Raw genomic sequence first — 21965 nt, 5'->3', positions numbered from 1 at the left:
CTATTACATATTTTATAAAAAGTTTTTTTTTCTTGGAGTCTAGACTCTAGATACTAGTAGACCGGTTTTCTAGAAGCAGTAGTAGATACGGTTTTCTGTGTTGTATGCAACCTCTATGAACACCACAAATAGACGATGCCAATCGAAATGAAACATTAAAATGTATTTTATTTACATTATTATTGTTAACAAGTGGGCGTATTGAAGTTGATTAGGGAATCTCACAAACATATACGCAAAACCGCTAACACGTCACATGCTAAAAAATTGTTCCCTTATTGATATTTTTATGACATTTGACATTTTTGAAAAAAATGGAAAATGGTATTATGAAGTTGTGCAAATGTATGTAACAGGGAAAAGGAGGCGTGGCAGACCCCACAAAGTATATATATTCTTGATCAGCTCGACGAGCAGAGTCGATATAGCCATGTCTGTATGAGGGCATGTTTCTCAGCAACTATAAGAGCTAGAGCAACCAAATTTGGTAAGTACATGTGCAGTACAGGTGCTCCTATATCCAGGACACTACGCTTTTATTTTTATTTTTTTAATTTCCGCCCCCTTCCCCGCAAATCGAAAAAAACGATGTAAGGCAGTATAAAAATCTGAAATAAATCACAAAACTGCCTTGTCATGTTTTCAACCGCTTGCGAAAATTGGGCGCCACCAACTTTTATACACACTTTGACTAGATCATCGCAGCAAACACACGCATGCACTCATGAGCACATTACACACAAAAACTCAGCAGACGTGTCACAGTTATGTTTCGCTGTTTGCGTCTGCTAGCGACGCCGCCGCTTCCGTCGCAGCGCCTCAGCACTTGCATCCCGCTGTCTATATGTGATAATTGAAATATAAATAATTCCTAAGTTATTTATCCGAACGTTCTGAAATTCGTTCTCGGTCAAAAATATGGCCAAGTGTTTTTTTTTCAGATAATTATCCTGCCAACACATTGATAATGTCTAGAGAAAGTTTCAGGTCATTATCTCTTGCAAACCACCATTGAATGTCCCGTTCTCAAATATGGGCATACCAAACACATTAAATATTTTTAGAACAAATTTTTGAATAATTAAATTCTGAATCATTAAATTAAGTGAATAATAATAGTAAATTATGGTTTCACAGAAAGAAAGAATTTCTTGGCCCATGTATCTCTGATTTCTATATGTTGATATCCTAAATGAAAAACATAAATAAAATATTATTTATATATCATTAAATCAAATACGTTTATTTCTGTACAGCAACTGTGTGCATGGAGCAAGGATGTTTACATTTATTATATGGATTCAACGCAATAAAAAAAGTTAGCAATTTTATATATACAGCTTTATAATTAAATGTGTCCGGTTTATTTTTTAATTTTGTTTTAAAATTATAATAAAAAAAAACTATCAACAAATACGAACCTAAGCACAGCGCCCTGCTTTGGTGATTTTATACTTATAAGGAATCGCGCTAAACACGACGTTGAAGGTAACTCACAATATATATGAAGGTAAATTAAAAAACACCATTGACGCAGTTAATATATGTTATTAAGTTTCTCTTCCCGAACATAAATTGTTTTAATTTATACAAAACCGATACAAGATGCGGCTGAAAACCAGATTTCAGACTTAATTAATTAAACTTGGATTTACGCTTCTTACGACTGCTTAGAATGCCTGCTGTCGAAGAATTTAGCCCAGAGCTGATGCCGCCTACTGCATTCGGTACAGTATTTTCGGCTTTAAAAATCATCCAAAATCTCTTGAAGATACTTGCGTCGCCACCATTAGTGTTGTGTATGTTTTTATTTGATTTAAATACAAAATTATTGTTATTGTTGCTAGTCACTTCAATTTTCTGTATTTTGTTTTTGTCTTTTTGGGCGTATTCTCATGATCGCTTTACTTTGCCATTGAGCGCAGCAGTGGATGACGAACGGTTACCAACAGCCGCCTCTGCCGCATGCGTGGCCACATGTTTTATGCCCTTCTCCATGCAACCTTGATAGATTGGCCGCATAAACTGAAATGGGATATGTTACGCAGTTATCATTAAAATCTTATTCATATATATATAAATATATTTTTTAAAGAAACCCGGAATTTATGGCTGTTGTATTATGAACGTATACTTTTGCTTTCTTTTAAAACTTTATATTTTAAAGAAAATATTAAAATAGGGTAAAAAAAACTTACATTTTCCCAGGCAAGGGTTGCAACATCATCTAGCTTTCCACCAAAATCACTTAGCTCACCGCTGTATCTGTATGAATAAAGTTCTTGAAGTTAATAAAAATCGTACACTGAGATGTTCTAAATACAATTGCCCACCTGATGTACGCCCATAGTGCCAAGGTGAGTAGAGCCACTCCCATAACGAGATTACAAAAGTTGGCAAAGGTGTAGAGTCCAAGCAATCCAAAAACTCCACTTATAATGTACATGATGACCGCACAAGCAAAGTAGACAGCCGGCGTACGAGCAGCTTTAAAAATATTTTTACTTTCGTTGTGTGCTCGGTAGTTAGTAAAAACTTCCTCTAGGTCAATGTCCAGCTGTTTACGAAATTTCTCTGTGAACTCCTCACCCCCCATTTTTCGTTTCGTTGCAAATTGAAACATAGCCTTATCTTTGATACGTAAGTGTTCCGTCTCTAAATGTGCCGTGCTTAAATATGGTCGTGTGCCACCACAGACCTCCTCCATGAGCTGATTGTATAGCTCCCTAGCGGCAGCAACGGCAGTCAAGTGGTTGGCTTCTGCAGTGGCCACTAACATACTTTTTGGCTCGGGAAGTTCGTTTCCCTTGTAGATACTCATATACGATTGAAAGTATTGTATCAGATCGCGTGCCCGTACGCGTTGTCCGCCAATCTCTTTGTAGACAAGATTGTCTGGGGCCAGTAGCATAGGTACTAGGCAACGTAAGCTGCTTTTAAATTCGGGCGTAATATCCTTAAGACGACCATCAAATTTTGGATTTGTAGCAACGTTCAGACCGGGGTGTGGCATTAAAAAACATGCGACTTCCGTGAAACAAGACGATATGTGGCGACGTAAGGACTGTAGCTCTGGATGCTGCTTGTCAGATACTTCCAACCTACGCTTAAGTATCTTATCACCACCCAATGCTCCGTATTCGGCTTCATATGGAAAGCTCCAGTCTCGAATCAAAAATTGTAGGCGTTGAAATGGTTTCTTTCCTGAGTCTGCCAGTGCCAGACGTCCATATTCGGTGAATAACTGCAAATGTTGCAAATCGTCTTCCTGTATGTTTTGTGATAGATTATAAATCTGCACTGATGATAGCATCGTGCTTAATGCAAAAACTGTTGCGCAATCGCGCACAGTGCTTTGGCTATCAAAAGCACCCTGTGTGTCCAGCAATATAACAGCTATTTTATCCCCATTTGGGTAATCGTGTAGAAATATATCAGACCACATTAAAATGCCAGTGGTATCACGTTCTGAGCCGCCCCGCCATGAAAATCCAGACAGAGGTTCTGTCTCATCACCAAGCCAATCCCCAATATCGTGTCGCACATACTGTAAATAATAATTATGTTATCTCCGCAAAAACAATATATATATATATATATTAAGTTACCTTGGAATACATGTAGCGCAGAAAAAAATCGAGCAGAAAACTTTTGCCCTTCCGAAAGGCGCCAGCCACAGACACAACGCATACATACCTATCCTTGACTTCATCCCGCATCAGCACCTCACTTAGTGCATCCTCATTGAGTAAAAATGTATGTTCTTCTGATGTATTTATTACCTGCACAGCTGAGCCTTGCGTAGGTCTTTCCATGTTAATAAATTTGTTTCTAATTGCTTTTCGAGTATCTTAATATGTTCTATGTTTTTGTAGGTATGTTGTATGTTTATGTAAGTATGATGTATGTTGTGCGTTTGGTGGTATAGTTGAAAATAATTTATGAGTATCTGCGTTATTTTTCACCACACAATATTTGATATTCCAACTGCAAATAGGAGACATTCAAAAGTGAAAGCATTTATAAAAGTTACTATGTACATAGTTAAGTTTATGTATTGAAATATGCATATAACTGAAGTCTAATTACGCAAGTTAAAGAGATTTAAGCATTTATTTACATACATAGTATATACATATGTACATGTACATACATCAAATGACTGTCTACATATTTTTTTTTTGGCACAAGTATTTAGAATGTAGCAGCTGGCTTGCAATTATGAAAGGTGGCCAAAAATAAACTTCAACTATGCTAGTTCATTAGTTTGCCACTGCCAACAATTTTAAAAGTTGACAGAAAAGCTAGGTTACGTGGATTATTATCCACTAATTATAATACTTATGTATGTATGTGTAGTACTGATCACATTCAAAATTTAAATAGATTTATCACACTTAAATTGAAACCCAAGCGATACACATGTATGTATGTACATACATATGTATAAAAATATGCATGGTCAGACACATACATACATACATACATATGTACTTATATATGTACATACCTACATATGTATGTATATATTTATATATGTACATATGTACATACATTCAATAAACTTATGTTGATGACGTTGACAACCTTAAATAGCTACATACATACATATCTCTGTTACTCAACAGCTATGCAACGAACACCAACTTTTTGCATACATATGTATATACGGTTGAGTGGATGATTGTTCATACAGTAATAATAAATTTAAATAAAAAGCGGATTGTCAACTAAAATGAGCTGCACGACAAAATAAAAGTCAAAATTTCTCATACAATTTGAGTGCGATCGTTAAACTCTCTCGCTCACGTTCTTACTTTCACTTCTAAGTACCCGTTTCAGGTAGAAGCAGAGCGTGCGGTAAATATTTGTTAGGCATGTTGTTATGGGTATTTTTGTGTTGTAATATTATATTATAGTACTTACTTAAATTAACTTTAAGATAGAAGTAAATAAAATGAAAATCGCGCCTGGCTTTTAAACTTGAAGACAATGTTGGCAATGCTGCGTGCTCTCAATTTATACCAGCTGTCAAAGTCGTGCTCTGCTCAGAGTACAGTTTACGTACATACATATGCCCGTATGAGCATACATACATACATATATGTACACAGATATATATGTATACTAATGTGTGTGATCACTGGGTTAGGATAGTTGTCTCGTTCTGACTCAGTAGACCAGCGTTCAATGCGACATGTAAACAAGCAAATAAAAAGCAACATATATATATGCACATACATACATAAATATGTATATTAATCAAATTGAATACAACGAAGGCAACAACGGTGCAGGTCGCGTTTTAAGCTGGGCTTTAAATTAATATAATGTATATGTATACATAATTATTTTTGAGCACACAAACATCCAAATACAAGTGCAATTAACATTCAATTTGTCTAAATTGGACATCAAAAAGGGTTTAATTAGCTCAATGAAAACAGCATAAGCTTAAGGGGTGACTACACAGTATGGTCTACATGGTAATTTTCTTGCCAGACAGACTATACCAGAAAATGCAGAGACCTATTGCCTGGTGGTGGACTTGGGCCATTGGTTTGCTATTAGCTAATATTTGCTCATCCTTAGAGAAGTCAAATGTATACCCTATGAGAGAAGAACCAGCTTACTACTATGTGGGGTGCTACACGGCTCGAACAGATTTACTCAAGGAATCTGTTTACGCAAAAATTCCAAAAACATGTATAGAAATCTGTGTGCAAGAGGGCCATATATATGCTGTGCTCGCTACCGAAAATTGTTTCTGTGCCAGCTACCTTAAAGCACAAGAGCGACTGGATGAAAAGCTCTGTAACACCCGTTGTCTGGCCAATAAAGCACAATACTGTGGTGGAGTGGGAGTTCACTCCTATTACTCTACCAAACAACTCAGACAGCCTGCACCGAATCACCTGCGCCTGGTTAACACTACCGAAAACAGTATCAGTATTGTATGGGACGCTTACGAGCCAAACAACTTACTTGTAAGTGTCGGCACCGAAGGTCTTACGCCACAAGCTAATCAAGTTAGTAAATTTATAATAAAATGTCAAGTGGTGCACTCCTATTCGTCGCTGCCTGTTTTTGAACAGCCAGAGTTCGTTGTTCAAAGCACAGAGACGGAATTTGAGTTGACGGATCTACATCCGGCGACTCATTACAATATCAGCGTGTATGCTATGTGCATAGCACAACAATTGGAGCGAAAGGAGACTGAATGTGGTCATGCAACACTGAGTGCTGCTACTAAGGTGGGAGTGCCATATCCAGTGCCTGTACAGCCAAAAATTATTACAAGAACGGATTATAGCATCACGGTAGAACTAGCGCCTATGCAGAATGACAACGGGCCATTGAGCAAATTGCTCATTATTGTTGAATATGTAAACAATGCTCTAAGACAAACTTTTGACGCACAGTTGCTAGGCAGCTGGCAGGAATCCCAACAAAATGGTGTGCCCTATTACATAGCCGCTGAACTGGACTACGATCGTCCCGAAGATAATAGGACCAAGCACTTTGTAGTTGGTGATGGCAAGCTCTATGGGCGCTATCATAACGTGCCATTGAAATTACGTTCCGATGACCAACAATATTCATCCCATGTTCACATTAGTCTAGGCGTGGTAAGTTCCTCTTAAATTATCTTAAATGTATTTATAGAATTATGGATGATGACAGATAAACCGACAGTATCTTATATATGTATGTATATAGGTAAGCACCTTACAGAACTTTACGAAGACACTTTATACACGTAGAAACCACGAGCAGCATACCACCTCGTTGGACGATTTCCGCTATGCTACATTTGAGAGAGGGCAATCTTCGGTGGTCGCACTGGCTGTGACTTGTATCATTTTTGGCAGCTGTTTGCTGTTAAGCATAATTACTTATTTTTATTTGCGCTACGAAACTTGCCAGAGTCGCGTTCTAAGTGAACGCTTGCGAAACACTCACGAAATGACTCCGCAAATATCAGTTATTGAGCAAGAGAATAATGGCTACTTAGTAGAGGAAGATTTGCCACCAACACTGGATAGTTTTAAACAGCAATTGGAGGCATTGATTGCCGAATTGCAGCATATACCACGTTGCGAGCTCCGAATAAACGTAAATGATGTCATTGGCGAGGGAGCTTTTGGCAACATTATTACGGGTATGCTCTGTGGAAATGGGAGAGGTAATGAATGTGCAATGCATGTGTTGTCGACGGACAAAATGAAAGCTACCTCTCAATGCCAGCTGTTGGACGAAATGCAACAGCTCAAAAAACTACAGCGACACGAGCAGGTGCTGGACTTTTGTGGGATTTCGGCTAGCGCAGATTGGCTATATTTAGTGATGGAACTACAAAGCGTGTCCCTCAAGCAACGTCTGCTTGAGAGTCGTCATGAAGCACCGATTCCACGATTAAGTTCGCTCTCTGAACAGCTGGTATTACAGTGGATGTACGAGCTGTCGAGCGCTGCGGCATATCTAAACAGTTTGCAGGTGCAACAACGGCACCTATCTAGTTATAGTGTGTACGTGACCACCGAGTCAAAATTAAAGCTGTGTGTTCTTGGGCCACTGTATTACGTGAACGCCAATCGTCAACAGTGTGATCCTAGGCGATGGCTGTCACCGGAAATGCTGCGTGAAAAGCATCATATTACGTCCAAGTCGGCCGTGTGGTCATTTGCATGCATAGCTTGGGAGTGTTGCGCCCTGGGAGGCACGCTTTATGGGAATGTTTTAAGTGGTGAACAGCATTTACTAGATGCTATACGGTCTGGTATGCGTCCTACACAACCTGTATACGTCTTTAGTGATCTTTACCAGATACTACTCAATTGCTGGCAGGTGGAGCCTAGTGAGCGCATTGGTTTCGAGGATGTAGCATTTGCTATACGCCAACTGATGACTTCACCGAAGCATGCAATCTGCTTTGATCGCTCTATGTCAGACACAGACACCTTAGAAACGCTGCCCTTGTATCTGCCAATGCTTGAGACACGCAATTCGTAAATGATAAAAATCGACAGGTTTATTCTCGGTAACAATAAAAGGGCTATTGAAAACATAAATAAATAAGTATTAAGCACAACGTATGAATGATGTACAACTCAATATAAGCAGTTCAAAGCTTGGTTTCGTACAAGAATAATGGAATTTTTTTAACATCGAAATGGCATACAAATTTGACCCTACGCTTTGAATTAAAGAATTCGCTAATATGAATATTACTAAAATAAACAGTTTACGTAATTAACGATTTGCATATACTATTTAGAATATTGTATATATTGGCTGGCATCACCAACGTTAAAAGATAAACGGCTAGAAACTAATAAAATGCACATGCAACTTTTTTCCGTTACTTAAGCGACTTTTGTACTTTGACGGAAATGGACTCAAGGTGACTAATGGCAAGAATTGCATTAAATGCTATTCTCTATCCACAGGTAATTCTGTTATTATTTATGATTATAAATACGTAAGCTAATACCTTAAAAATGATAATAATGACTAGTTAAAACCTAAAATAGTTCTTGCAGTCCATCCTAGTGATAAGGATGTGGTCCTTAGCGTTGTTGCAAACCAGCAATAAATATAAACAATTTAATAAGATTAATAACTTTTGGCCATTGCAAATAATATCGCACATACAAATCTACGTGACACGTAAATTGTATACATTTACAGAATACCTTGATAAATTAATACATATGGATGTAAATATATTTATGTATGTATTATTTATATACAGAGCAATATATGTTTTTATTATTATTATTACTCACACAGACCTATATCTGCAGAGTTTTGTTTCTTAAATGTTAGAAACAGCTAATTTTGCTGTTTATGCTAAGATGCCACGTATATATAAACAATAATAATCAGTTTATTACTTGTCAAAAGACTCACATCTTATTTATTAGCTCACAGCTACACAGGTAACTACAAATTTATACAACGGATTAGTAGTGTAAGATGCAGTGCTGCCAACTTAGTTTTATTCCCGTCAAATATGGCCTTTTTCCAAGTCCAATTGTAAAACCATCGGAATTTTTTAAAAAACGTTCGCTCTCATCTAAAGACACACAGCTTTTTACCATTAATTAGAATGATGAAAAAATAACGCATTTAATTGCTTTTGTTTTTTTTTTTTTCGATTGCATTTTTTTTTATCGTTTTGGCATAGCATGTGCAAATATATCTAGTATAATTTTTTAAAAAAATATTAAACGCCAGCACAATGTTATTCATTTGATAGTTCTGGAAATTACCGACGATTGATCAAAGCTTTAGCCACGTTAACATAATTGAGAATCAGAATGGTTCTTAAAATAATAAATGCGAATTTGAGGATCGAATACAAGTATTTCGTTAGTTATACACAGATACTGTTTGGGTAAATCATATTGAATTCAAGAAATATTAAAAAAAACGTAGTTGGATACTATTTTTTGCGGTAAATTGTAGCTTTTAACTTAAAAAATTACCTCAAAAAGTGTGTACTGATTTTAGCTTGCCTGTAAAGCGATTAAAGGAAAATTAATGCCTCGAAGAACTATTGGTGCCTTAAGTAAGTCAAATTTTACATATTTTTATTTTTAATTATGATACTTCAAGAAACAATTTTTATTTGCCGTACAGCATAAATGCAGATTACATTTTGTGCACATACATTGTCTCTGGGACTTCTTACAGTGTTTGCACCAGAGAACGGCAGGGGTGGCACTTTTTTGACACCATGGTTGCATTTACAAATCATGGGTGTGGGTAAATACGCGCCCAAACAACACAGAGGCATAAGCCTTTACCACTAAGCATACAACATGCTTAGTGCCTTTACGCATATACACAAGACAAGCCTGGTTACTTGCAAAGTGCCGAAAAATAAGGGCAAAAGAAAATTTGCGCGCTTACAAAATGCGATCGGCAGGCATATAAGAATAAACGAGAAAAAAACTCGCTTGCTGTCTCGCTCTGTCTGCACTGGCAGCCGCGCCAACGCAACAGCAGGTAGCGAAAGAGACGCGCACATTAGGCGAGCAAAAAATTGCATGACCTTTTTTCTTGCGTATCTTCACATTCATTTTCGGGACTTTGTGTTTAGGCTTGTAAAGGCTTATGAAAAATTGTCGGGCAGCAACAGCCGCATTTTCGGCTGCTTGTGTCGGTAGTACTATGTAAATAACATGGTGATTTAGGGGTGGGTACACTCATGCCGTTCTCTGGTTGGCACCATCTTTTGGCACTGCCTCGACTTATCCAAGCAGGAAAATGGTTGACTTCATCAAACCGTATATCTGAAATTGGATGCTTTGATTTTTCACCAACTACTGATAAATTCACATGTAATGCAAAATTTCAATGTAGTGATCGATATCGTCAATGCTGAATTAGAACTGACTAGCGATGTGTTCCAATAAATAAATATCAGCTGCGAACAGCTGATATACCTTGTTTGCATTGCTTAGCGCTGAAGAAGCTCTTGCTATCTTTTTGCGTTTGCTTAGCGCTGAAGAAGATCTCTATTTACATTTGCCTCCTGCACTGCGCTAATAACTTCGCTCTCTCTCTCTATGTACTTGCTTTCCGGACAACTGCACTACTCTTTTTAATCTCTAGACATATTAGTTTGTCGCTTTTGCAAGCCAGTCTCACCGTCGCTTAGCATCGAGCGTTATAATTTAAAAATGTTGTTATTGTTTGTTATGTCCGTCTTTATCGGACCGTGTGTTCTATCGTGGACTTGTACCTGGCTAGCTATAGTTTCAGGCGTTGGGTCCCGATCCAGTCCACACACACGTAACAATAAATATTTTACAGCACTACAAACACTAATTACATGCGCGCCATGCCGTCTATTGAAGGATTCTCCTCCTTCTAGCTTCACGCCTTAAACCACTTACACACACATGTTCATAATACAGACATTTCTTAATTTACTTAAATAGCTCTTATGCGTTTATATACTTTTATATATATATATAATAAAAAAAAGTCAGCCAGGCGGACCGCTTAGCCTGGCACCCTTCCTGCAGACATATAACATAATCAATAACTCCTGACTATCTGGGGGGACTCTGAGTCCACTCACCTGCGGTCGTCGTTTCCGCTTAAATCTCTGTTTTTTTATTTCACTCGTTTTATATTTCCCACGCGCCTATTGTGCAAGGAATTTTTTTTCTATTGCCCCTTAATGCTTTGTGTCTTTGCACTTGACGTGACAATGTGCGAAAATTAAAATCCACTCTGATCGAATACTGAATCATTGGAGTTGTGGCATATATGTATAAAGCAATCATGTTTAAGATGACAATATTATTGACCATTTGTAGAAGTGTGTAAAAAAACATGATTTCAAAAATCAGTTCGAGTTTTCGGTTACCGTTTTCCGCTCATCAATTTTGAGCAGGCGGCGAACTAGGTGGCGAGTTATGATTGTAAAAAAAATTATATTGAACCTGGGAGTGGGAGAATGAACTTTGTTTTCTTCGAGATTTACTTTATAAAAAAAAATTAATGACAACATTTAAAAAATAATTAAATTGTGTTTACTCAAATGTTTGGTAAAATAAAATTATCTTTTACTACCTTTTTAGTACAACCACTAAGTATGCTTAGTGGTACAACCTACATATTAAATATTTCATTTAACTAAAAATTAACAAATCGGAAAACTTAAATTTGTTTGTCATTCTCCATGAACATTGATAGAATATTGTTCATGTAATTCTAAATCTGAATTACATATTTGTAAGACAATAAAAACAAACATGACTAAAATGGCATAAAAAAAATGTTTAAGACGTAAGTTTTTAACACAAATTAAACAATTAAGATATGTTACCAACAGAGAATTTATACTGTTATTTCTGATTAAACTGTTACGATAGTTTTGTGTTATGTAATAACTCAAAATTAAAACAATAATTTTTATATCGACCAGTTTTAATATGGTATTTTTTGGTCTTAATGCTGGCCACACTGTTTTCTTTTAATACATATGTATATTTAGAAATGATAAACTACACTTAGAAAATGGATTTAATTGGAAATCAAGTAGAGGACCATCAATCCTTTCTTTATAAGCATGAACAGCTGTTTGCGGATAGCTTTCCACTGTTTAAGGAGATTAGGAGACTAGGAAAGCTGTGTGACGTCATATTAAAGGTTTAATTTTCTTATTATTTTGTAGGGACAATTTCTACATACATAGAAACTATAAATTTAAAAATATTTATGGCTAGGTTGAGGAACAGACCTTTGCTGCTCATCGAGTTGTGCTGGCGGCCACTATACCATACTTCTATGCCATGTTCACGAATAACATGGCCGAAAGTCGTATAAAAGAAATAACTATGAAAGAGATTGAGCCTAGAGCCCTGGAAAGCCTAATAAATTATGTGTACAGTGGACATGTAAGTATTTGCTTTGGATTGAAATTCAATCTCAAAACATTTCGCTATTTTCCAGGTGCTTATTGATAACCATAATGTCCAAGGTCTAATGGTTGGCGCATCCTTTCTTCAGCTATCCGATGTTCGCGATGCTTGCGCTGGATTTTTAATTTCTCGTTTCCACCCTCATAACGTCCTAGGAATTCGGTCGTTTGCAGATTCAATGAGCTGCCGACAGTTGATTGTTGCCGCTGATCAGTATATTGATCAGAATTTTGCCAAAATATCACAGTCAGAGGAGTTTCTGGCGCTTCAATGTGAGCATTTGCTTGATTTAATTCATCGTGATGAGCTTAATGTGCGCACAGAGGAGGTAATATTTGAGGGTTGTATGCGGTGGGTCAAATACGCTGAAGAGAAAAGGTCGAAGCTTTTTCCACAAGTTCTGGCCGCAGTTAGACTACCGCTATTGTCACCCCAATTTTTGGCAGACCGCGTAGCCCGCGAAGAACTAATACGCTCGTCTCACCAATGTAGAGATCTGTTGGACGAAGCCAAGGATTTTCATCTTATGCCCGAACGTCGAGGGTTACTACAAAGCTTCCGAACGCGTCAACGTTGCCGAGAACTTTTTACAGGCCAAATATACGCTGTTGGAGGATTAGCCAGCACTGGTGAATCGGTGAGCACAGTAGAGATTTATGATCCGATTGCCAAAAAATGGAATATGGGCGAGCAGATGTCAATGATGCGGTAAGTTGTGTATTTTTTAAACATATTTGACTTTTAAAATCACTATCAGTGTTGCCAGAATTTCCTGAGCTTACATAGCTAGATTTCATTTTAAAAAATAGCTTGACACAAAAATAAAAATGCTTAAAAATGATACAATTATTTTCCATGTTAAATTAACTTAAATTGGGAATAAATATTAGTAAATAAAACAATGATTTTTTATTATTATTGTATTGTTTATTTTATTGAACTTAAAATACATCCTATCAGTAGGGGAGTTACAAAAGTAATCATTATCATCAGTAAACATTGCTAATTATATCGCATTATTAAATCATTACCATTATTCCTCTGTTCGCATTCATAAAGTAAAAATATAAAAACATTTCAGATTTTTATAAAAGAAATTTACATTCAAGACCTACATACATATACTATAGAACTTTAAAAAAAGTCAGATATAAATGACTACAGACTTAACTTTTGCTATTAATGTCATTAACAATTCCTAGCTCTCGTGTTGGTGTGGCTGTGTTAGATGGCAAGCTATATGCCTTTGGCGGCTTTAATGGCACCGAACGCTTGTCCACTGTTGAGGTGTATGATCCGCGCAAAAACAAATGGTCGCAAGGCTGTGCTATGTTGTGCAAGCGAAGTGCCGTGGGAGTGGCTGCTTTAGATGATAGTATTTATGTTTGCGGAGGCTATGATGGCGTTACATCGCTTAACACTGTTGAGGTTTATTACCCTAAGACAAACACGTGGAAAACGGTAAATATACCATGAAGTGTTAAATATAAGCTAAGTTTAATCATCGACAGGTAGCACAGATGATGAAATATCGCTCAGCGGGTGGTGTAACTCAACTCAACGGATATGTTTATGCATTGGGTGGACACGATGGTTTGTCCATATTTGACTCTGTTGAGCGTTACGACCAGAATGAGGATGTCTGGGTCAAAATGTCGCCCATGCTAAATCGGCGCTGCCGCTTGGGCGTAGCAACATTAAATGGAAAAATCTATGTTTGTGGCGGTTACTGCGGAAACTCATTTTTGAGATCTGTTGAATGCTATGACCCGTTAACAGACACCTGGAAGCTAGTGACTCCCATGAATTGCAAAAGATCCCGCGTTGCGTTAGCTGCAAATATGGGAAAGCTGTGGGCGATTGGCGGATATGACGGGGAATCAAATCTATCTACAGTTGAGGTATATGATCCAGAGATAGATAAGTGGACATTCATGCCGCCTATGTGCGCTCACAGCGGTGGCGTAGGTGCCGGTGTCATTCGCTTTGAATAGCTTTTAGGTCTACTAAATAATTTATATAGAAAATTCCATAACCTTTTGCTAGAACCACTAAGCATACAACAATGCTTAGTGCTAGAACTAAGTTAGTATATGTAAGTATTATGTGCGTGTTATCTAATTTAGAAGTAAATCGTTTTGTATCTTTTAAGCTTTATGCTAATATGTATTATATGTTTGTAATTAAAAATCATTCCAGTTGTATATTATTGTGTCACAAGATTTTTTGGTTTTGCAATTTCTTTACAAAATCTGGTAAAGCAAATTTGCTTTGAAAAAATAACACATTTAAGTCCATGGTTCTTCTATGGACTCTTAGAAGTTCCGAGACATTGATAGTGAAAAGAAAAGTTTTTTTAATACAGGTGAAGAAACATTGAAGTTTATTTTACATTATCGATCTTTTATATATTATAATATTTATATATCATTAAATCATTGAAGATCAGGGTAAAAAATAGAGTTAATAATTACAAATGTCTAGCTGACCCTTTTTTTGCCCACCAATTTTCACTTAATAGACAAACACCTCTAGTATCTATGTACATATGCCAGATATTGAGCCCCGGTATAACCTAAATTCTTTATAAAATAAGCCAAAATAAGCTAGCCATTACCTTATCCAAAAAATGCAAAAATTGCATGAGCGCACATTTTCTTTTGCCCTTATTTTTCGGCACTTGCAAACACCCAGGCTTGTCTTGTGTATATGAGTAAAGGCATATGCCTCTGTTTTGCTTGCGCGCGTATTTACCCACACCCATGATTTGTGAATGCCACCATGGTGTCAAAAAAGTGCCACCCCTGCCGTTCTCTGATACACACATCCTCAAGCACGAGCAAATGCGTATACGCGTATGCAAAGAAATAGAAGGGAGGTCTCAGAGCAAGGGCAAAGAAAAATGTGCGCGCATACAAAATACGATCGGCAGGCATATAAGCATAAGCGATAATATTGCTTACTCTGTTTTGCTAAACAGACACATAAACGCACAAAAATTTGAATGACCTTTTTTTTTGCGTAGTTTCGACGGATGTCTGGTTGACATCCCTCACAAAATTTTAGGTTGCCTATCAAATAGCCGCACAATAAGCTTGGCTGGCTTCAGCCGCAATTTCAGTTGTGTCCAATGCAATCATCGAAGTCCGCCAATACTTTCAACAAAATTCACCTAAAAAAATGGATCCGCTAGAGTTTTGGATATTTTGTATATGTATATATTGAAGAATAACTAATTCCTTATAGGTAAATTAAGTTCAATTTAGCTCTCTAGTGCAGTGCGCTTTAAAATATTTATATGTTCTGGCCACCTCGACTGAATCAGAAAGAGCATTCAGCAAAGCGGGCTAAATTGCACATTATAAACGATATCGCTTGAAACCAAGGACTGTACATACTTCTATTTTTGCAAAGAATTTCATGGATTGAATAATATTTATGTTAATTTCTTTGTCAAGACAAATAATTTGAACTTTATTTTTTTGTTACAGAGTTGATCTCCCATTAAGTTTCTTATGTTATTTTTTTATATTTTGTACACTTGAATTTTCTTTTTTTTTGTTACAGAGGAGCTTACGAAATTTAGTAAGTTTGACAATTATAATTTTTGAACAATTATAATTTGCAAGCATAAACTGCATACATTTTTAATCATTAAATTATAACTGAACTATATTCTTATATTTAATTGAATGTATTAGAGCTTACCTGCACGATACTATCGAATCTTTGCTCTCAAAACATCGAAAATACCGAATGGGACGACTGTCTCCCAGCTCTATCGAAAGGCGTTTCTTTATTGAATCTTGAGACGCCAACTATCGATGGCACCATCGATAGTGGTTGGGCCACTATCGAGCGTGTCTGCTGCCATCGATGGTGGCTCGATAGCGCCCAACCATCGATTGTTCTCCACCTCTAATTGCTTTCACAAATGGTGGACAAGATTGTGATACCTATTTTGTCTTTAGTGTATAAATTAATATTGTGTGAAAATCATCTTTACTTGTGTTATTGTTTTCTTCTTAGTGTGTTGGTGATTCACTCTTCCGTAAGCAGCGCCCCTGGACTAGGTCAAGTTTATCACATTTTGAAAATATCAAACACAAACACTAACTGACATTTACTGACAAACTGCGGGAACTTTCTGTGCACCTAATAGGCTTTTTGATTATACTTACTAAAAATCAATTCAGAATAAAAGCAAATAGTAGAATACTTTGAATACTTTTGAATGTGCTGGAAAATTAATCTTAACAATTTTTTTTTATTTTAGTACTAGAAAAAAGGATGCTGTAAATAACTCAAGCCAGCACGGGTCTTGCGAAAAACATGCTATCCAGTGTTTCGTGCTTATTATAAATCTGTGTAAACTCTTTAGTTTATGATGTTTAAATTTATAGACTATTGTGATAGTCCATCGCTTCGACAATATCCCAATTTCGAGTAGATGAATTGAATGCGACCCTTTGGAATATTGGAAGGTAAAAATTAGTCCTTTAATCGTTTCTTACATTAATATCTCTTAAATTGTTTAATTGCAGCAACATTTATCTGAGTTGCGTCCACTGTTCCAAATTGCCCGAAGACTGCTCAGTGCCCGCCACATCAACTGAATCCGAAAGGAAAGCGCGTCTCCGATCGGCGAGCAGCGCTTAAGCCTTAAGCCTTAAGATCTACTTTCTAAATAAATAAATATTTGTTATTTTTGAAAATTATATTTAGTTATGGGCGATACTATCACGATAGTATCGATGTTTTACCAAAAAAATCGTAAGCTTTCGATTGCGCCACTATCGATGGTTTTACAGCTCTAGTTCTAAGCACGTCAGGTTTCAGAGGTTTACCTACCCAAAATTGATGCATATATGCCTGGTGATTTTTCTTGCTTGCTGCTCGACTATGTCTGTGATTAGCCGAGCAATAGGTACAAAGCCCCGCCGAGTTACAGAACCTATAGCATGTAATTTTTTTTTCCCCCAAGTCACGTTTTCCAGGAAGACCATTATTTTTCTTTTCCAAATTTATCTAAAGATCTGATTTTATTAAACTTCGAAAGAAATAGTCAATGACTTATGAAATATCGTTTTCGGTTTATATTCCGAAAATCTCTTAAATAATAGTTTTCCAAAAACATCCTTTGTAAATTCAATATTTTCGATGTTTTCAGAATAGTCTGTTTCACTTGCAACATCAATGTTTTATTGCATGGCAACACACTTAATCGCACTAGTCAAATTAAAAATTGCTTACTTTTTTATTTTGACTTCAAGAAATTGATTATTTATTTACGTAAATCATAAATAAGAAAATTATTTTCTTATTTTTATAATTAATTAACTTTATATCAAGAAATGAGTTTATATTCATTTATTAGGTTGTTCATTAAATACATGTTGTACTACAAAAAAATATGAAATCACTTTAAAAATAAAAACAATACATTTAGTAAAAATTTCTATAACACTTTTTTTTTTGTTGATATTTTAATGTTTTTAACAATACCACGTTCTTTGATATCGATGCTCTTAGTAAATATAGCTTACAATAATGACAGTTGAAAATCTAAAAATATCATTTAAAACAGATCGAAAATTTTGAAGGTGCTAGGAATTAATTATCAGAATTTGATGACCGCATGAGTCTCACCGCTTTTGGGCATGAGGAAATTACTAAGCAGAATTAACACATAAGAAATATAATTCTAACTGCACAACTTTGAAATTAAGTGTGTCACGATAGAGGACGGATAATTTAAAAAATGAGTATCATTTATATAACAAAGAAGAGACTTGTATTAAAATAAACTATATAATGCAAAGTGTTTATATTAAATTTCTAAGTATGAGTTTATATAACATGCTACTTATATTTACATTAGAGACAATATTTTGTAAGTGAAAGCACAAAGTGTTCGCGAAACTAAGACATATAATAATAACTCACGCACATTCTAGATTAACAATAGCTACCATTCTATATAATGAGCGACAAGCTCTGCAGTACGCTTGTCTCCGGGCGTTGTGTGTGTAAGAGCTGCGAACTAAACTTCGTATTTTGTTTTAGCAACAACATCCCTCTTAAAGCAAGGCCCATAGCACTGCCAGCAGTCGCACTTCACCGAGACTCTCGCAATGAGCACTCCGTATATATACGCCTTCCATAATGGAGACTGCGAGAGCTGGAAAAAACAGCAGTTTGATATAATGTCGCCCATTTCTGATTCCTCAGTGACAGCACGACCACTTTAGATACTGTTTCTAGTGTTCGTAAGCCGAGCACATAAAGATACGAGAGTCAATTTCCATCACGCCTAATAGGACGTGCTCGCACAGTCAGCAGGCCACAACACAACACCAAAGTTAGAGAGTGGGTGAGTAGAGAGAGAGGAAGTGTCTTTGTGTCTGCTTTAGTGGCGCCTGGCGAAATGTGTCAGACCGTTTTGTGAGACACTGACTACTTGGTCCAGAGCACTCCATACACATTCTGCACTTGAGGCGATCAGAGATGAGAACCGAGAGACCATAATCTGAGTGAGAGACGTTTGAACGTGGCTAGATGTAATGCGTCTCTCCTCATACGAGCGTGTCCCGAGCAGCGTTTGCTCTTGTCTTCCTCAGTGCGCTGCTCACTCCAGCCAGTTAAGCTTCCCCTGACTGATCAATATAGGCATGGCGAGCCAGCGCACAACGGAGACCCACTTATCTCAGTGACCGGGCGACCCAAGGTAGGCGCATCTCGCTCACCTCCGTCTCTGATACCCGCACTTGCTGCGCCACTTTTCACTTTTACTTTGCGCTCGACTCAGCCACGGCAATGGTCGGAGAGCTCCACGCTCCGTTAGCGCTTCTGCATCTTCGAGTTCATGCTGCCTAGCCCTCATTGCTTACTCACAGCTAGTGATCTGTCTGATTGTTACTCCATCGTGTGTCTGTCTGTCTTCTGTTTGTGGCTCCAGGTCGCGCAGCGGGCTGGGTTTGTTGCACTGGGAGCTGACTGTTCTTATCATCTATCCACCCTACTACGGTTGTCTGTGCTGATTGCCTAGTATAACTCCGAAACAACTCCTTGTAGAACTCTCATTGTTCCATCTTTTCTCCTCACCATGGTGTGTCCGTGGCTGTCATATCTCCACGAGTCTGCAGTTTCGTACTCGCTCGCGAGTTGTCTATTTTTGATCACTTGCTCAGAGTTCCATTCTTTCCTGCTTTTGTCTACAAGCGTCCTGTTGGCTCCCTTTCTCTCCCGTCGTGGTCTCTACCCCCGGCCTCGTTTATCTCTAGTGTGCGGAACGGGCGGTGCGAGCTTCACGCCGAAGTTCTCAATGTCGAAGTAGTCGTTGAGCATTTTTTGCACTGCATCGTTCTGCGCCACAGTTAGATGACATGACGTCGACGATGACTCTCCTCTATAATCCTTTGTTGGACCAAATATTAGCCATCCCACCTAGGTTTCTGCTGCAAAACGCCCATTTACGGAAAGCTGCCTGCTTTCAGTTGGCCGTCCCAAGTGAGCGTGATCCATTCCAATGAGCAGCTTTGGCACTACATTCTTGTATGGCTTAATTGGCAATTGTCTTCTTGCAGGTCACATCTATGCAAGCTCTGCATCTGCAAACTCAAGTTACGCACTGCATAACCTTTTCGCAAGTCGTAACGCTGGCGTTTACCTGCTCCATTTACTTGCAGGTTGATCAATCCATGATGTCGTCCATGACATCTTTTGTCCACACGGCAACTCCTTGTCGTATGACCCTCTCTTAAGCACGAGAAACATTGTCGATGTTCTCCATCTGTTTGAAGAAGAACATGTCATAAACTCCTTGCAGTTGGTACGCCTTGTGTCTTTTATCTCGACCTTGCATGTCTTGCCCATTCCACTCTTCTGCCTGGTGGCAGCTTTACTATCAATTAGGGTTTGGTTGGTCAAATAATGCTCTTCATTTGATAGCGATTGTAGAAATGCTACAAGGTTACTCACGTGGCTAGCAAATAACCCATTTTTGGCTAAGTGCTGCTGGCTTCGTATGAGCTGTTCTGGGCGTCCATACCTATGCCGTACCTGCTCCATTACTGCAATCACGTTGCTGAGGTGTATTAGCACTGGCTTGACTGTGTCACGAGCATCATCCTTCAGTGGCTTTTACAAACATAGGTTATTCTCCAAATCAGTGCAGTCATATTCTATAGTGGTTTTCGTGAATGCGTACACAAATATTGGTCAGTCCTCTGGTTTGCATCCAAAGTCCAAAGGTTAATCCGGCAATTTACGTAGGGCTGGCATTGAAGACATCTCTCGTAGGCTTGATTACTGTGGTGCAAATCCAGTGGCAGCTTGTGGAAATCGATCAGTACAATGAGGCCTTGCACGAGTATCCGTCATATACCAAACTGGCGCTGAAGTCGATTGCAGTTGACGCGCAGGAGTTTGGAGCCAACATTTCATTCATATGCACTGTCCGATTTGCACTCAATAATGGCGGTTGATTTGCGCTCAACATTGGCGCCACTATTCCATTGTTGCCAGTTTCACTCAAGATCAACGGCACATTTTCATTCAAAGATGGCGGGGTTGGTAACATCACCTGCTGTACCGCGACTTTGAGCTGTTCTTCCAGGTTCGCGATCCTCTTCATCAGTTCTTGCTGCAGTCCACGGCAATCTCCAGCGCAAGTTGTTATATAAAAGTGATCTTTGCCGTTCTCTTATACATAAACCTACGAATTTAAATGTGACTACCAGTGCTCGCATTCATTAAAATGGGACTTAATACTACTGATCACTCGCACTTACACTCGCATACATGGCTGTTGCTTCACACATGCATGTACGTGCCACGTATACACACAAAGAAGATCAGCGCGCTGAGCGGAGTACCCATGCTCATGCGTTGAAATGCAATAATGTGTGCAACACTGGTTGCCTCTGCTTTGATTTCGGCAATAAGTGTTCGGGTCGCGATCTCAGTACGAAAGTGCACGAAAAACGCCTGGGACGATTGCATGGGCAATCGTCCAAAAATTTGATGCAACATCTTTTTAGTCCATTTGACGCCTCTATGTGTTGTATGCTTAGTGGTTAAATCTACCACACCTTGCCATTCGCTGTCGGAGCTCAAATTCATCTCGATGTAGACACTCAGATTTCACATAATTTTGTTTGATGTGGACTCTTTACTGAGATATGCAGTGTGCAATGCATTTCTTCTGTCATATGAACAAGAAATATTATTAAATTAAGTCGACTTAAGCACCGCTTCAAAAACTCTATGCTTAATATATTATTGGTCACGCAGGGATATAAAATCTAGAGCATTGGCTTCACTCTCTCTCTCTCTTTCGATTGCCACTCGTTAGTGTCACAGTATGTACGTATGTAATTAAAATTAATGAGCACAATTATTTTCAACTTAGGGGCATTTAAAAAAAAAAAAAAAAAACAGTTAATCTTAAGTCCTTTTTGTAAAATATACTTAATTTTTTCCAGGTGCTTTCTGATCAAGAAAGCCATAGCTTTTTATCAG

The 21965-nt window shown here is 37.8% G+C and overlaps 3 protein-coding genes and 1 long non-coding RNA gene across 8 annotated transcripts; 3 read left to right on the top strand and 1 right to left on the bottom strand.

The window, feature by feature from the left end:
- Positions 1 to 1228: 1228 nt before the first annotated feature.
- Positions 1229 to 8974, bottom strand: LOC108604064 (atlastin). The gene is made up of 5 exons (XM_017993328.1): positions 8914 to 8974; positions 3609 to 3987; positions 2334 to 3547; positions 2199 to 2265; positions 1229 to 2025 (listed from the first exon to the last, which is right to left on the bottom strand). The coding sequence occupies exons 2-5, from the start codon at positions 3813 to 3815 to the stop codon at positions 1894 to 1896; spliced, it is 1620 nt and encodes a 539-aa protein (XP_017848817.1). The 5' UTR covers positions 3816 to 3987; positions 8914 to 8974; the 3' UTR covers positions 1229 to 1893.
- On the top strand, positions 4842 to 8440 carry LOC108604062 (putative tyrosine-protein kinase Wsck). Of its 3 annotated transcripts, none has more exons than XM_017993326.1 (3): positions 4842 to 4860; positions 5593 to 6629; positions 6721 to 8440. In XM_017993326.1, the coding sequence occupies exons 2-3, from the start codon at positions 5613 to 5615 to the stop codon at positions 8011 to 8013; spliced, it is 2310 nt and encodes a 769-aa protein (XP_017848815.1). In that variant the 5' UTR covers positions 4842 to 4860; positions 5593 to 5612; the 3' UTR covers positions 8014 to 8440. The 3 variants fall into 3 exon arrangements, with proteins under 3 accessions (XP_017848815.1, XP_017848816.1, XP_017848814.1); XM_017993327.1 differs by lacking the exon at positions 4842 to 4860 and having other exon boundaries at positions 5288 to 6629; positions 6721 to 7780; positions 7849 to 7941; XM_017993325.1 differs by lacking the exon at positions 4842 to 4860 and having other exon boundaries at positions 5288 to 6629.
- A 3035-nt stretch (positions 8975 to 12009) lies between the features above and the next one.
- Positions 12010 to 14628, top strand: LOC108601832 (kelch-like protein 18). Of its 2 annotated transcripts, none has more exons than XM_017989773.2 (5): positions 12010 to 12171; positions 12249 to 12419; positions 12475 to 13151; positions 13646 to 13904; positions 13964 to 14628. In XM_017989773.2, the coding sequence occupies exons 1-5, from the start codon at positions 12040 to 12042 to the stop codon at positions 14435 to 14437; spliced, it is 1713 nt and encodes a 570-aa protein (XP_017845262.1). In that variant the 5' UTR covers positions 12010 to 12039; the 3' UTR covers positions 14438 to 14628. The 2 variants fall into 2 exon arrangements, with proteins under 2 accessions (XP_017845262.1, XP_017845261.1); XM_017989772.1 differs by having other exon boundaries at positions 12012 to 12171; positions 13955 to 14626.
- Positions 14629 to 16434: 1806 nt separating this feature from the next.
- LOC108602685 lies at positions 16435 to 17161 on the top strand. 2 transcript variants are annotated; one of them, XR_001915260.1, is made up of 3 exons: positions 16435 to 16494; positions 16720 to 16927; positions 16988 to 17161. It is a non-coding gene; the product is annotated as an uncharacterized LOC108602685 (long non-coding RNA). The 2 variants fall into 2 exon arrangements; XR_001915259.1 differs by lacking the exon at positions 16435 to 16494 and having other exon boundaries at positions 16658 to 16927.
- The last annotated feature ends 4804 nt before the right edge of the window (positions 17162 to 21965 follow it).

The sequence above is a fragment of the Drosophila busckii genome, chromosome 2R (assembly GCF_011750605.1).
Source record: "Drosophila busckii strain San Diego stock center, stock number 13000-0081.31 chromosome 2R, ASM1175060v1, whole genome shotgun sequence".
NCBI classification, from domain to species: Eukaryota; Metazoa; Arthropoda; class Insecta; order Diptera; family Drosophilidae; genus Drosophila; species Drosophila busckii.
Note: the sequence above shows the minus strand (reverse complement) of the source record. Positions and strands in the feature narration are given on the sequence as shown.